Source organism: Physella acuta, unplaced genomic scaffold, assembly GCF_028476545.2.
Source record: "Physella acuta isolate Inbredline_101_S28 unplaced genomic scaffold, ASM2847654v3 ptg000146l, whole genome shotgun sequence".
Taxonomy (NCBI): Eukaryota; Metazoa; Mollusca; class Gastropoda; family Physidae; genus Physella; species Physella acuta.
The window spans coordinates 18054-35015 of NW_026731665.1; the positions used below are offsets into that span (position 1 = coordinate 18054).

The window sequence follows — 16962 nt, forward strand, 5'->3', positions numbered from 1 at the left end:
CTAGCATACAGTCAACATAGACGAGCCTAGGCGATTAAACGCAATCAGGACCGATCTGTTTACATGTTTAATTGCTAGGGAAACGAGTTGGGGAATTAATGGAGTTTTGGTGAGGTAATGTTGATCTCATCTCAGTGAGGTCAATTCTGTCTAGCTGGCGAGCGTGGTGTAATTTAAGGTCAAAGATTTAGTTAATTGCAAGACACTAATTACACAATGACATTAGTATAGACTTTTTATGTTGTAAGAGTTTATATTTGGAATATATATATATATATATATATATATATATATATATATATATATATATATATATATATATATGTATATGTATATATATATATATATATATATATATATATATATATATATATATATAGAGAGAGAGAGAGAGAGAGAGATAGATAGAGAGAGAGAGAGAGAGAGAGATGTATGTATGTATAGGCCTACTAGCCCTGCACTGGCTTCTGTGAAAAACCTATAACTAAAGGAACATTATTTTGTTAAGCAGCATATACGCATATATAAATATGTTTTAGAAAATATATTACCTTTCGAATAAACACTAACCACAACCAACCACATCCAAAACACAAACAAAAATACAAACACAAACCCAAAAACAAACGAAAACAAAAACTAAAACGCACGGTCCGCACCCCCGCCCCCCCCCCCCCCCCCCGCTACGCCCCTGGATAGAAGTAAACATAGAGCACATTTAGTAGCGGCTTCTAAACTGTTATTGATTACAAATAATAATTAATAAACACTACGTTGAGTATTTAAATTATCCGTGTTTTACCTACCACATTGCATTTTATCAATCCATGAAATTATGCAATTATTTTTTGCAACACCAAAACAAACTAATCAAACGTATTTTTTCCCCCGATTATTTGTTTTTTCAAAAGGAAAGTAATAGTCTTTTCGTGATCTATCAAGAGAAGTAATTAATAATTAAGAAAAATTAATCGGGAGTGATCTTCCCTAAACTTGTTCGAATATTCTTATATGAAACAACAGGGGATGGAAACTTGTGATATAGACATGATTTTTAATCCATTTCAATACTTAAACTTTTTAAACAGAATAAAACCTCGTAGACAAAAGAATTGCGCACCAAGTGAACGCCAAACAATCTGTATATAATAGTGTGGAATATTATTAGTATTTTTCACATTCATACTCGTTTTTTGAGAAATCGAAAATAGCGTAAATCACTACTTCCGGTTTATGTAAATTGCTCACAATTTGACACTGTAGAAGATAATTAGATCTTTTACTTATTTGTGAAATTTCATTTATCTATCTGCAATAGTACTCAAGTTATAGGCTTTTGAAAAATTGAAAGTAGAGTAAGTCCCACTTCCGGTTACCGGAAATCGCCGAAAAGTTGAAACAGAACTACAAATTTGATATAATACTTGTATATGAAATTTCATCAACCTAGCTTTAACTGTACTGAAGTTATCGTGTTCACATACACACACAAACACACACACAGATACGGACTGAATTGCAATGCTCAGGTTTTCCGACTCGATTACGCATAGAACACCAAAATTTTGATAAACCTGCATTTTACTAGTTTTTGCCCCATTAAAATATGTCCTTATACTCCGTATATGATGAAGTACTGAGGTGTAAAACGAAGAATGTCAAAATTTATTTTTGTGTGTGCACGATTACCATACTTTCTCTATAGGCTGCTCTGTATACGAGAAAGAAAAAAGTGAAGTAATATGTAATATGTTTGTGAAGGATGATACATTTTCTATGAGATTGTTTATTTCAAGTGACGTTAATTAAAGTGATACGTTTAGATATTGAAAATCTTTTTATCAAAATTATCGATATTTTTTTTTGTATCATTCATTTGAGAAAAGCACGCTTTAAGAATATTACAGTATGCCGATCAAGTCGAGATTTTTACCATATGCCTCTTTTGCCAAGGCACAGAATCCGTTGGAACTTTATATATTACATATACATATATACAACATAAATACATATATATATATTATAATATATATATGAAAAGGTGTGTTGGTGTGGGTATATATTTTTGTATATTAGTATATGTGCTTGTAAGTACGTTTGCGTCTGTCTTTGTGCGAAAAATGAAATACATTTGACTTCCTTCACCAATAGGAAAATTAATATAAAATATTAACGCTTTCTAAATCATATTCAATGTTATTACCAATCGTTATTTAGAAAATGGGGTAAAAGAAAGTGAATTTTTTTTCTTCTTTTGAGACAATGCCAATTATCATTTGGACATGGGATAGATAGTACAGAGCATCTACTGCGAACATACTTGAAGTCACATTGTGACAGATACAGCCAAATACTGACATAACTATGTATCATACAATCGGATTGGTCAAAGGAAAACTTTCACGTAACAGTACATCAAACTGAGCAGCACCTAGCCGATAGGTATGGCATTTTGCATGGGTGTCACGAAACGATTTAAAAGTTTAGAGTTAAGATGAGACGTTTCTAACGCTAACAAAGTGATTAATTACACGTAATTACTTAATTAAACAACTTGTTTTTTAGCATGATTTTGTGTTATAAAAGACTGAATTGTTTCTTCTGTTTGTCATAGTGTCCAAGTTGAAGCTATACGGTCGGTAGCTGGTATAGTGATTGTACAAGCACACTTCTGCACACAATAGAATTTGAGTTCTAGTAGAAATATTGACTTGATTTATTTTTGAACATTTGATCAAGGATCGTAGACTGCGGGTATCAAGATGCTTCGAATTAGTCTTGTTAGCTTTGTGTTGATGGTAAGTGTTCGATACCTCTAATACTTGTATATGTGTTACTAGACTTTCAGTCGTTACCTTAATTGGTATACGGAAGTACATTCTAAATATAGCTCAATCTTATTTTTTTGGCCATAGAAAGAACATGTTTGAACAGATTGCTGACGTACTTTAAAAAACAAATCTATTTTAAACAACATTAATTTTTTCTGACTTAACGATCGATAGGGCAGATGAAGTAGAGTTCATATGTATCCTGATCACTGTATAAGGAAGTACAGTGTATTATTTCCAAAGCTACGTGTGAATAAGTTCTGATGATAAAACATTGATTATAAAGGTACTGGTGAAGGGAATGTTTTGTAGAGACCCGTTTTTTTATCATCACTAACACAGACTGCGTGAGAGGCAGTGTAAGACACGAGTGGCGGGCCCGGGGGGGGGGGGGGTGGGGGGTGTAAAGGCGTGTTCCCCCCCCCCCTCCCCTTCCCCCCCCCCCCCCCAGCAAGCATTAGAAAAACTTCTTTTGATAGTCAATAAAATCATGAGCAACAGTTAAAAGTGCTAATTTAAAATTTTGGTAGTAAACAACCATCATCATGCACAACTAAGTAGGTCTAATGACAAAAGCGAGGTTATTATTCATCTTGCTTATTATCCGCCTCTTTTAACAAACGATATTGGTCATGTATTGATTTAAAACACTAACAAACATTTTGTTATTTGCTGCTAAACGTTGTAAACTTTTTTCTTCTACAGCCTCTTCTGTGCCAAGCAGGTACGTATCCTGGCATGTTGTAACAAATATCTACTTAAACTAATCCCCTATGTTATATTTTTGTTAGAAAATTTTTTTTTCATAATTCTTTTCGATCCCATATATTTTATGCTTTACATTTTAGCAACCTGTTCATTTCACATAATTTAAAAAAAAATCACCATAGCTATCAATAGCAATGATTCCCCCCCCCCCACTCCAACACCCCACCCCACTTACCTATATACATCTCGTTCATAGCTGCATCTGCACTGAAGAAACAATGGATTGTCGATAAGGGAGATCACGTGCTAAGTAAGATTTCATCGATAATCGATTTTATTTTAACTATACCTAAGTCAGAAGGAAATTATTTTTAGATTTTTGCAAGGCCATTTATCTCAACAATTTACTTTTTGGTTAAAAACGCATTTTTCATTGTATATGTTTCATAACATAATATAAAAGTTTGACTTGCTGACAAAAGGTATTGTATTTTCTTGCTGCAGTTTGTTACCAACAAAGTCTAGAGCTGGGCATCGTGTTGGATGCCTCAGTGTCCATCATGAACTCAGAGTTTGCGGCCGCCAAAAGTTTTCTACAAGACTTTGTCAAAGAGTTCGACGTGGACGGCGGCTTTGTACGGGTGTCTCTGATCGTGTACGGTGAAGGGCTCTACACACAGGTAATGAGATAATTAATACATGGGGTATTAAGATAATTAATCCAAGGCGTAATGAAAATTTAATGACTTGATTTAATCCTTATGGAACATAGTTCCTCCAATTTAATTCATTGGGTTAATGAAATAAACAATAATAAATACACGTGTATAATAAAACACGGAGGTTATGAGATAATATTAGTAATATGTGTGTGTGGGGGGGGGGGATGAAATAACTAATGCATATGGGTAATGAGATAATCAATGCACGAAGGCAATGAATCAATTATATACACGGGGATAATTATATAATTAATACACGGGGATTGTGAAATAAATATTACTCGTGGGTAATGAAATGCTCAATACACTGTGGTAATAAAACAATTAATACACTGAGGCAATGAATTATTTATATATACGGAATAATAAAATAATTAATACTCGGGGGTAATGAAATAATTAATACATTGAAGTAATTAAATAATTAATACACAGAAATAATCAAATATTTAATTGAGTAGAAGATTGAAATATTATCTAGAAATTGTTTTATCTGCGATGTTCCAAACAATTTATCTCAGGACGGGTTTAACCTTGGGACATACACACAACTGAATGACCTAGTGGCGGCCATTGGGGGAATCAAGCACCGCCAAGGTAGGAAAACGGAAACAGGGAAGGGCATCAAATACATGTACCAGAGTCAACTAGCCAGTCACCTGACCAGACCCAACGTGCCCAAGGTCGGCGTAGTCTTGACGGACGGAGACTCCCAGGAGTAAGTGATGATCTGTCTAGAGAATGTTCTGGTATCTTTTGTCTGCTCAAACTGTGTGCCTGGTTGCTAGTGATTGCTATGTTCAGTTATTTAGATTGTGGTCTTCTTCTTAATTTTCTTAAACGGAACGTGAAATTGGCTGTTTGTTGCCTAATTAGATAAGCACAGAACACGGCCCAGTTTTTACCTAAGTAAGTTCCGGAAATTGTTTGTTTTTTTACTAAATAAGTTCAGAAAATGGTTCGGTTTTTGCCTAAATAAGTTCAGAAAATGGTCCGGATTTTGTCTAAATACGTTCTAAGTTATAAGTTAATAATAAACTAATGGCGTCATCTTCCAATTTTATAATAAAAAGAAGTGAAATATTTCATTCAAATTTGATTTAAATCTACTTATCAATTAGACGTACGCTATGAAATGTATACAATACAATTTTCTCGGCCTAAACTTATAAAATTTACTTTATCTATTAACTATTTGGATTCCAGATCTAGATCTTAGGAAAAACTAGACTTAGATTCTATCTAACTAGATCTAAAATCTATTGCAATATGAGTTTCTATATTAACCGTTTCAGGCCTTAATTACTTTATATCAATCTTTGTTTGTTTATTATTTTATATAAATCGTTATTCTCGTATGTTAAGTTTCTTAAGTACCCCACATATTCTGCGTAAAAATTTACAGTGAAATGGAGTATAATTGATACCATGCGGGTAGTAATGGTTCGAGACACACTAAGGCAATCTTAATTTTTTTTTCAACTTTTTTTTAGATGTGAATGATAAAGATGCCTATCGGGAATTGGCGGGACATGGGCCAGGTGAAGTAGAGTTCACCTGTTTCTGTCTTCTAAGTATATGAAGGGATAGTGTGCTCAGACCCATGCTTAGCCGAAACAGGTGTTTTTAAAAGACAAAAACAACATATTTACTATAGAACAGATTGGTTTTAACGAAATCATTTAAGTCTTTTAATTTTAAGTCTCATAATCAGCGTGTGCATTTAATATGATACTAGAATACCCGTTATCATTAGATAACTGTGGGCTTCGGGGGTCAGCCATAAATGACATCGCATATGTGTCTCTTCCTAAATATTAATAAATGTATCCAATAGATACTAAAGTGACCCACGCTTTTCTTTATAGTAATTTAAATAGTAGTGTATAATTTATTTTCTACTTTTTAGTGCATTAATACATGAAAGCATGTTATTTAAACGATTTTTATGAAAAAAATTCTAATAGGTATTGGTAGTCTGATATTTTAAACAAGTATAAACATAGACAGTACACAAAACAAAACCCTTTTTTTCCATAATCTTTACAATGTTTAATTTCAATGCTCCCGATCAATAAAATGTTTCTTTTCGTAAGTTTCCGATAATTAATTTTTAAAAAGCTGAATTACAATTCATTTCATTACTCATTTTCCTTAGATATATAGATTTTTTTCATGCATCTCTACCGTTTCTTCCCCTTTGACCTGCAATCGAAATTGAAAAAAGTAATTCATAAAAAAATATAGAAAAAAAAGTATCCGCTACAACCCATCACCCCACACACACATACACACATCCCCCACACCCTCCGCCGTACAGTTTTAAATACCGCTCTTCAGAGATAAATAAAAGAAAAACAGGGTAGCCTATCCTAATTTATAAAAGCCCAATGTGCGCACATCTCTCTCTCTCTCTCTCTCTTTCTCTGTCCGCAAAAAATTTTCGCCGGACATCACGTCAGAATCGGCAGCGGTATATGGAGAACTTTTTACGGACTTTTGTTGAAAATAATATGTTAGATGTTTTAAATGTATAACCACAATTTTACTTAAAGAAGAAAAATAAAAATTAAAGGCGTATTCGAATGTAGAGAAACAGTATTATTTATGCAACCGGAAAAGCATTAATATATGTGAAAAAGAACGCATAAAACTGTGACGTCACTATTGCTTATACATTAACTAATGACGTCATCTGCCGTGTTAAGAATGAAAAGAAATGAACTATTTCATTCAAATTTGATTTAGATCTACGTACACTATGAAATGTATACAATACAATTTTTCCGGCCTAAACTCATAAAATTTATTTTATGTATTTGGATTCTAGATCTAGAGATTCTAGATCTAGACTAAATCTAAATCTAAATCTACGCAATAACTAGATCTAGACGTAGACGCTAAGATCTAGATTTAGACTCTAACTTCTCTAAAATCAATTCCAAAAATAAATGTCTATATTAGGACTAAACTATTTCAAGACTTATTTATTTTATACAAAATCTTTGTTTGGAACTGGCTAATTTGGGATAAAAAATTAATTTGAAAGAATAGGCATATTCGCGTAAGTTAAGATTTTAAAATACGTGTTTCATTCTCCGTATTTTATAAGGTGCCTAAATAGCGGAGATGTTAGTGTACATTAAACCACGCAGGTGGTGCGGGTTCGAGACACAGCAAGTCAACTTGGTTAATGTATTCTTTTTTATTATGCTCGGGCTAAACTTAAAAAAAAAATTCTTTTAGGAATCTAGATCTAGATCTAGATTGTCGGGTGTCCGATAGGGCACTTCCCGGCGCCGCAGGCGCTTCAAATTTGGCATGATCTTGCCTTGGTGCGACAGAACACGGGGGCCGGTTGGCCGAAAAGTCTACGATGTGGGGGTCAAAACTGACCTCGACTGACCGGTACCTTATATGAGCTATAAATCGAAAAAAAATGTCCACGGAGGAACCTCTTCATAACTCTTGAGGTCGTAGACCGACCTTCGGGCGAATTGATTAAGCATTCAAATTCTCAATGTTTTCGAAAGCCTAAGCGAAGCTGGGCAGCATGCCTAGTTTGTAAAGAAAAGAGAGCTAAAAGTCACCAGAATCGCCCAAGTAACGGGTACCGATGGCTAGTGATTATATAATAGCAATAGCATATTGCTCGCCAACACTTCTGTTTAAAGTTAATTTCTGGCCTATCTATAATATAACGCTGCTGGTAGTGTGTCAGTCAGTCTCGCTTTAGAGTTTCAAACCATAAACTTCTTCTTCTTCGTTCTTAATTATTAATGTTGAATGGGATCGAGATTTATCTGCCAAAGGGTTTGAACTCGAGACTTTGTTCGAATTTATCAACCATGAGCTTTTTGCCGACTCGACCACGCCTCCAACACAATTAAGCGTTACGTGTCAACTGGTTATGCGCCATTGAGGCCATTTCTATTTCAGCCTACTTTTCTTTTTGGATTTGCTTCCATAGCCTTTGTCCAACCAAGAACAAGCTACAAGGCAGCAGTTGTTTGATTTTGGAGTTTTCTCTCCTAGAAGAGTGGCTGTCCCCAGCTAACGAGCCTCATCTGCCCGAGGGTTCGAACTCGAGACTTTTCGGTTTAGCAACCATGAGCTTTACCAACTCGACCACTCGACCATAAACGTAAACATCGAACCATGCATTGCTTTAAATTGCTTTAAATTGCATCGCGTTGTTTTATTATAGGAAATAGAGTAGAGTTTGTTTATATAACGACTTAAATTGATGTTATAGTTGGCCCACTTTTTACGCTTTCGCATAACGTAAAGAAAATATTAAATACACGCCAATTGCTAAAATTATTAACTGGATAACGGTCAAATAATATTATCGTGTAGATACCTAGAACACGTTGATACATTTTAATAATAGTAGAGACGAAAAAACTAATTAATTAAACTGTTTTGTAATTTTGCTAAGGAAGGTAATTTAAAAAGAAATTCAACTCACGCTAATAACAAAAAATGAATGCAAAATCTGTAAACGTCCAAGAAGGAATTATTATTGAAATAATATAATTAGCATGGATTGATAATGTGCAATTTGGTAGGTAAAACACTGATATTTTAAACACTACTTTTATTTATTTTATACACTGAACGTACTGTTTACTAAATATTATTTTTATTCTATAACAGTTTAGAAGCCAGTCCTAAATGTTGCTATGTTTACTTTTATCTTTTGGTTTGCGGACAAGATGGTTTTTTTTTTATAGTTTTTCACTAAATTTAATCAGGCGCATCCGCCGGCGCACGGGCAGGGTTCGATTTTGCGCGGTAATCTATCCTGTGAGCGCTATTGGTTTGTGTTTGTGTTTGTGTTTGCTTTGCTTAGTGTTTGTGTTTTATTTTGTGTTTCTGTGTTGTGTTTGTGTGTTTGCGTTTGTTTGCGTTTGTCTTTACATTGTGTTTGTGTTTTCTTTTTTTGTGTTTATGTTATGTTTGTGTTTTCTTCTGTGTTTGTGTTAGTTTTGTTCTGTTCGATTGTTGATACATTTAAAAAGATTCCCTTGGCGGAGCTCTAGTTTGCAGCTAGTTTGTATAATGATTCCCATCTAGCTTTATTAATTAATATGTTTAAATATTATTCACATCCGCCCGCTTTGAGAAAGCTTATTGGAAAAATGCACGGCACGGCTACATTGACGTAACTTGTATGCAACAATAGTGCTTGCAGCGTTTTCTATTTTTCTCTAATCACACAACGAAGAATCTGTCTCATGTCTTATAGTGATTCAGTGTCATCATAATTTACCCTTCTGAATTTTTAGCGCGCCGTTTTTAGGTGCCGATTCCACGTATATATGGATTTGTTTTTAGGGGGTTTTTTTGTCTTGAGGCCGGTTACTGCAGCTTGTATTAAATCAAATGGCCAGTCGATTTGGTAAGTTTCTAAGATAAACTAAGCATTATAAACTACACCACAGATCCTAATAGATGAAAGCCCATGTGCGCACTTCTCTCTCTCTATCGTTGTCTGCAACATTTTTAATCTATGTGATCAGTGTGTTCTGCGATGTATGGAGAACTTAACGATCCGGACTTTTGTTAAAAATAATATAGCGGATGTTTAAAATGTATAAACTAAATGTTATTTATAGAAGGAAAATAAAAAAAAAGAATATTCGAATGTAGAAACACATTTTTCACTATGCAGCTGGAAAAGTGTTTATTGTTGTGACATTAACGCAAAAACCAATGACCTCACATGTCACAAGGTTAAAATACAAAAGTACACAAAATCAATGGCGTCGTTTTCCAATTTTAGAATAAGAAGAAATCAACTATTTTATTCAAATTTGGTTTAGATCTATAGATTTACTTAATGTATTTACTAAAATGTATACAATTTTCTAGGCCAAATTTAATACAAATTACTTTAAAAAATCAACATAAATATCACTGAACAGCCAGATTTTTAACGGAATCTTTTAAGTCTCTTGATCAGTGTTTGCATTTAATATGGTGCTGTGTTGATAATAATGTATACAATTTGGTTTTTCTAATAAGTATTGGTAACCTTTGTTATTTTTAATGTGCCGGATTTGTAGCTATTTAGTTATTTCGTTATTTTAAATGTGCCGGACGTTTAGCTTTTTATTTATTTCTTTGCTTTGTCACTAATATCTCAAAGTGTAGTGCTGTGTTTTGACCATTAACTATTTTATAAATGATTTTTTTAAAATAATTATATTATTGAAAATATATAGGCCTATAATTCAGGTGTAACAGGTACCGACGGCTAGTATAATAGTAAAAGCCGCCAGGTAGTGTGTCAGTCCTTCATTCCCTCTTTCGTCGGTCTAGCTACTTTGTCCTTTATTATATAGCTGGAAGAATGTGGTCATGCATGAGAAAGCTGACGTGCTCTCTCTTTCTCTATCTGGGCGTGAACGCCAGGGAAAAACATGTTTCATTCGGCGTTAAACAATAAACCTTGGGAAAGAGGAGAAGAGTAATCTCGGTTGCATCATTTCTGTAAACGTATAATTTTGCAGTAAAGATTTTACCAAGAAAGAAGCCGAGAACGCCAGAAACCAGAACATCACTATGTACGCCATCGGTGTGGGCCCGAAAGTCCACGAAACTGAGCTGACCAACATCGCAGGGGACAAGTCACGTGTCTCCCGTGTAGACAAATATGAGGAGTTGAGGCGGATCAAACAAGAGCTAGCTAATCAGATTTGTCAGAGTAAGTACACAGAACGTATAACATTATATGCCACCCCCTCATGTTCTCTGAATTTATAACATTGTATGCCACATCTCAAGTTCAATAAAGTTATAGCATTGTAAGCCACCCCTTCTTCACTGAATGTATTACATTGAATGCTTTTAGGATGTTTTAAAAATAAATATACTCCTGCCTTCATGATTTATAACTTCAGACACGACCTTTGCATACAACAATACCAGTTCTTTTATCACCCCACATTCACATACAATAGATAATACATTTAATTACATGTTATGCAAATAACGAGACTGAGTGAGTTAAAATAGGTTAGTTTATCACATCGACAAACCTCATAGATGTCAATTAAAAGAAAGGTTATTGGTATGGCCAGGATATGGTTATTTCTAGATTCTATGTGAAGCCTAATCTAGGTTCACTGCAAATAAACTTTTACTATCCTTAACGCCACCCCAGTCTTACTTATGACATTGACTTCTATTGAACAAAATCTTACAATCATCTTTTAACCACACTTTTTAAACATAAGTATACAAGTTACTATGTTTACCATCCTTGAGATACACCATACATTTTGTTTCTTGATATTCAACAGAGGTTAAGAAAACTGCAACCGAAAATATGCAAAACGAAGGAGGTAAAGCTCAATTATTCCGTAGAATTATATGTGTAAAATCTTCAGTTTTTTAACATGCCCAGTTATCTTTATTGCCAACGTCACTGATCTGGTATGAGTCAGTGGTATTAACATGACATTTGTAATGTTAGTGTCACTGACCTGTCATGCCTTACATCCTCAGGGTGTGGTGACATCAACCCGTCAGACATCTACTTTGTCTTCAGCCCGGCGTCACTTGGTTTCGATAACACATCATGGACCACCACCTTTATATCGACCGTTATCAGCGATGATGACATGAAAACAGGTTTTAGAGTAAGTCCTTTCATTATTAGACTTTTTTCTAGATTTAGCGTTGAAAACGATTATTGTACTTACTTGACTTGACTTAATCCAGTAGAGTGAAGGACACCAACCACACTTTTCTAAAAAAAAAACTCGATCCTGGACGGATCTCTTCAGTTGGGCCCATTTAATTACCAAAGACTTTGTTCCACTTTCAAACCTCCTACAGAATTTTCTTCGTCATCTTTCCTTGTGTGTTCCGGTCTAGTGCCTACTTGGCGATATTTGCCCTATTCTTCTAAGCGTATGTCCAAACCTTCCCAACTTGTCGATTTTGAGACCAAGGCTACGTCGACGTAACATTATTTTAAAAATGTCCCTATTAAAGACAACTAATTTTCAACTAGCAAGGATAAAAGATTTTGTGGACTATAGTGGCAGGTTGGTTTTTTATATTACGCTTTTATTCAATGTAGGTTGGATTATGCTTCTGTAGTGTGGAGCGGCAGCTTTACTTTATAACAAAACAGCGTCCTTTATTGTCTTTACAAAAAGGGCCATAAAAATAGTTACTGGTTTGTCTAGTAGTATTTTATTGCAACAGGTACATTTAATATATATATATATATATATATATATATATATATATATATATATATATATATATATATATATATATATATATATATATATATATATATATATTACAGAATTTTTTTAATACAAAATATTTTAAGAAACAGCCGCCTCTTACGTATCAGACATTTCTTTTAACACAAAATTTAATCGTCGTGTAAGTTTACCCATCCCGTAAACAACATGTTTCCAAACACGTAGCTTCGCTTACCCAAATTCTAATTAGTGAAACAATCCTTCTAGTAAAATAAAACTATCTATATCTGAAAATATATTCAAAACTAAACTAAAACAACAATATTCTTTAATGACCTCCAAAAATGACTCCTTGCAACAATTCTCATTCATCTGCTATATTCTCATTCTGTCTCATTTTGTATTATACCTATGTAATATTGTTTTTCTTTATTCCAATTTTTTAATGCTATGTTACTGCTGAACTGCTTTTTTATTAAAATGGTTTTTACTTTCTCGTTTATACGAAGTATAGAGAAAGTCTTGTAATCGTGCAAAAAAAAATCGAGATTTTTACAAATCTCTACGTTTTACACCTCACTGATACGGAAAAACATAATTTTGCAATCTTGCCCGTATGTCTGTGTGTGTCTGTGTGTGTGTAAACACGATAACTTGAGTACCGTTACAGCTAGGTTGATGAAATTTCATATGTAAGTATTTTATCAAATTCGTAGAACCGTATCAACTTTTGAGCGATTTCCGATAAGCGGAAGTGTTACTTTTTCACTTTGAATTTCTCAAAAGCCTATAACTTGAGAACTATTTCAGATAGATAAATGAAATGTCACACGTAAGTAAAATATGTAATCCTCTACCTTCTATCAAAGTTTGAGTAATTTCCGTTGACCGGAAGTAGTAATTTCCGCTATTTCCGATTTTTCAAAAAACGCATGTAAATTTATAAAGTACTAATAATATTCCGCACTATTATGCACATTTTGTTTTGGCGTTTGCTTGGTGCGCAATTCTTTTTTTCTATGAATATTCGAGAAAGTTTTGGGGAGATCACTCCCGGTTTATTTTTGTTTTTGTTTTTATTTTTATTTTATTTTTTAAACGGCCAATGTGAAAAAAGGTCTATTTGCCTACTGTTTAACCGATATTGAGAAAATTGAAATAAATTTATTAAATTGAGGTATATGTAAGTAGAAAACTGACTCGTGCATTACTGCAGTTGAGGGTTTTAGATTCTGTCTCTATGTCATCTACGTCGTAGGAATTTGTTTGTAAAGTTTTATGTACTCAACCCAAACCGTTTTCTACAATCAATAGTTTAAGCTTGACTTACCAAGTCGTTACCCCTCCACCCACCCCCACAGTTTGGTGTAGTTTCTAACCAAATCGCTTCTCCAACCCCACCCCACAGGTTGGTGTAGTCTCTAACGAATTATCCCTCCCTTCCCCAACCCACAGTTTGGTGTGATCTCTGGTTCCTGCCCCGATGACGCAGGTTTTGACCTTGACGACTACAACAACGTGGCTGATATCAGGAAGCGACTGGATGCCTACGACCGCACGCGTATCCCAGCTCTGCTACAGGTAAGTGTTGTCATATATGTAATGGTACCTATTACATGTAGGTTGGATTACGGGTAAAAGGGATTTATACACGTAAGAGTGATGTATATCGGTAAGATGGATGTATACAAGTAAGCGTGATTTATACTGATAAGATGGATGTATACAGGTAAGAGAGACTTTTAGTGGTAATAGCACTTTATTAATGTAAGGCAGTCTTAAACAATTGCGTATAGTATATACGTATAGTATATACACTGTTAGTGAGCCTTAGATATTGGGCTAACAATAATCGGACAGGTGGATTGGTTTTATCAGCAATCATTAATGTGGCCTTGAGGTGTTGAAATCTGTTTTAGTTTCCGAATGTCTGGCTATATAATTCTTGTATAACGTGTGTCAGAAAAAGTGCCGGTGGCCTCTTAGTGGACTTCAAAGCTTACACGAATATGAAATTATAAAAGACTTTAATTTACGTTAATGTGTAATTATGTAAGACTAAGTCTGTCATATAACATCAGTCATCAATGATAAAATGGGTAGAAACAAGTGCGTTTAGCAAAACGTTTTTTACAGCGAATCCTTTTACACTATATAACAGATGTGTTTACAATATCTAATTAATTGATCATTGGCATGTGCTTTACCATCACAGTTTGCAAGACTCTCATGTTACGTTATTTATGGAACTTAAATTTCCTACTATTGGAACTACTTTTCAATAATTTTAACGTACTGTATATTTACTTTTACAAGATTATATTGCATGAATGTCAATTCCTGGTTTAAATACTTTGTTTGCTCAGGTTTCTATTTCTCGCTACTTTTGATAAACGTTCGAGTCACTTCCCCAGCGTCTAAAAACTGACGCCTACACACCATCAAGAGGAGGGAGGGAGACGGCGTCTAAGGTGGCCGTCATCTTTCTCACCAGCGGCGACGAGAAAGATAAAAACACAGAGAAGCGTATCCAGGAGCTCAAGGCAAAAGGGGTCAAGGTCAGATGTTAATTTTTTATTGAATAAAGCTCAGAATATTCATCAGGCCAGTATACTAATTGCAGACAACTGAGGATTATTAGAATGTATGCTAGTGGTGTGACTTAGGACGTTGTGAGCCTGCCCCTCTCGTTCCGGTACTGAAGTCCCTGCGAGTGAGTTGCTTTGGTGTACCAAAGCTGATAGCATACATCTCCATTTAAAGAAACCCTTAAAAAATTTAATCATACTTACATTGGGGGTCGCAATACATTTTTATAAATAATTGTTATTACTAGATATCTTATACATAAAATTTGCACTTATGATATATTATATTACCATTATTTTTAAAATGTCTGTTCTAAATAATGTTCTTATTGCTGCTTTGAATGCTGCTTCTAATGCTGCTTTTTATGATGTCTTTGCTTAGCTTTTCGTCACCGACCCCACAAACAGTGGTATCCAGATAAATGGGGTGACCACACTCACTGGACCATCCCCCTCAATGCAGGCCAACGATTTTACAGGCAGACTCAGAAGCAAGTAAGCCAAGAGTAATATATCTTGATGTCTCTGCTACTTTTCTATACTGGAGTAACTTACTACAGTTAAATAAATGCAGGACTTTTTCGGGAGAACACTTGCCCAAAATGCGTTTGTCGCATGCTTGCAAGTGTCCATTCGGTAAAACGGGAAGTTGTATCAGACCGGAGTTAAATATGTATTTTTTTCGTATATTTTCTGTTTTGTTAAGATTTTAATTAATGTTATTTTTTTCACTACCCAGTTAAGACGACTGCCAACCAAACAACAAGGACCGAAGATTTTAGTTCTAACGCATGATGGTTTCTTTTTTTTTTTCGTTTTAAATTTAATACTATTTATATTTGTATTTGGAGCTGTGTGCTTTAAGATGTGTTACAGTTTACTAAAGAAATGTTAAAGTTAGTTTGATAAAGAGGCGGGTTTAAACAGGTTGCTCACACGAAATAATGACGGTGTGGTCGAGGGTTAGAAAATCAGTAGTTAATAATCTGGAAGTCTCGAATTTGCACTTTGATTCAAGTTTTAAAAAAGAAAACAACAGTGACCACAATCTTTAATTGCTTGTTGTTCTAATGTGTGTTAAAAATGTACTCGCAGAGGCATGAAGGAACGTGAAGTGATTTCGAAAAAGGCATTATTGATCCATAATGTTTTTATTTTCTTCTTAAATTATTTATTATTTCAGCTTGTTTTCGAATTATTTTTTAAAATATTTCTGCATATTAAATAAAGTTATAATTTTAGCACTAACATTTAATTATTTTTCTTTAAATATTTTGTCGTATAACTTGTCAATCCTGTGTGTCAAAAGTCTGCTAAATAGCGATAGAATTCTTGCCAGACTCCTCAGTAAACACGTACTACACAATTCATGTGGGAGATTAACGACCACAAACAAGATAACACACGCCCATTTGTTCACACATCTGAATTGGACGAATGTAATATACAATTTATCTAACTCTAATACTTACCACTACAACAATTTCTAAACATTAAATCCATGTTTAAATATCTTTACTAACCCTACCTCTAGGTAAGCTTATACCAAGATTGGTATACCCATGTAGGCTAACTCGGAACTAAAGTCTAGGTGAAAAATGATTGAACAGCTGCTTGATATATATATATGTATATATATATATATATATATATATATATATATATATATATATATATATATATATATATATATATATATATATATATATATATATATATATATATATAGGTGAAATTTGTGTGTCTGTGTGTGTGTGTAAATATTGATGTATACACGTGCGAGTGTAAGTACGTGTGCTTCTGTGTTTGTACGTAAAAATGAAGTAAATGTAACCTATTTCAAAAATAGTAAATTTAATACAAAATAATAAGGCTTTCTAAA

At 34.0% G+C, this 16962-nt stretch overlaps 1 protein-coding gene across 1 annotated transcript; it reads left to right on the forward strand.

Annotated features, from left to right (window-relative positions):
• Positions 1-2622: 2622 nt before the first annotated feature.
• Positions 2623-11666, forward strand: LOC131935491 (cartilage matrix protein-like). The gene is made up of 7 exons (XM_059291889.1): positions 2623-2798; positions 3537-3555; positions 3796-3849; positions 4044-4219; positions 4783-4979; positions 10780-10973; positions 11572-11666. Exons 1-7 carry the CDS (start codon positions 2763-2765, stop codon positions 11664-11666), a joined length of 771 nt encoding a protein of 256 aa, XP_059147872.1. The 5' UTR covers positions 2623-2762.
• The last annotated feature ends 5296 nt before the right edge of the window (positions 11667-16962 follow it).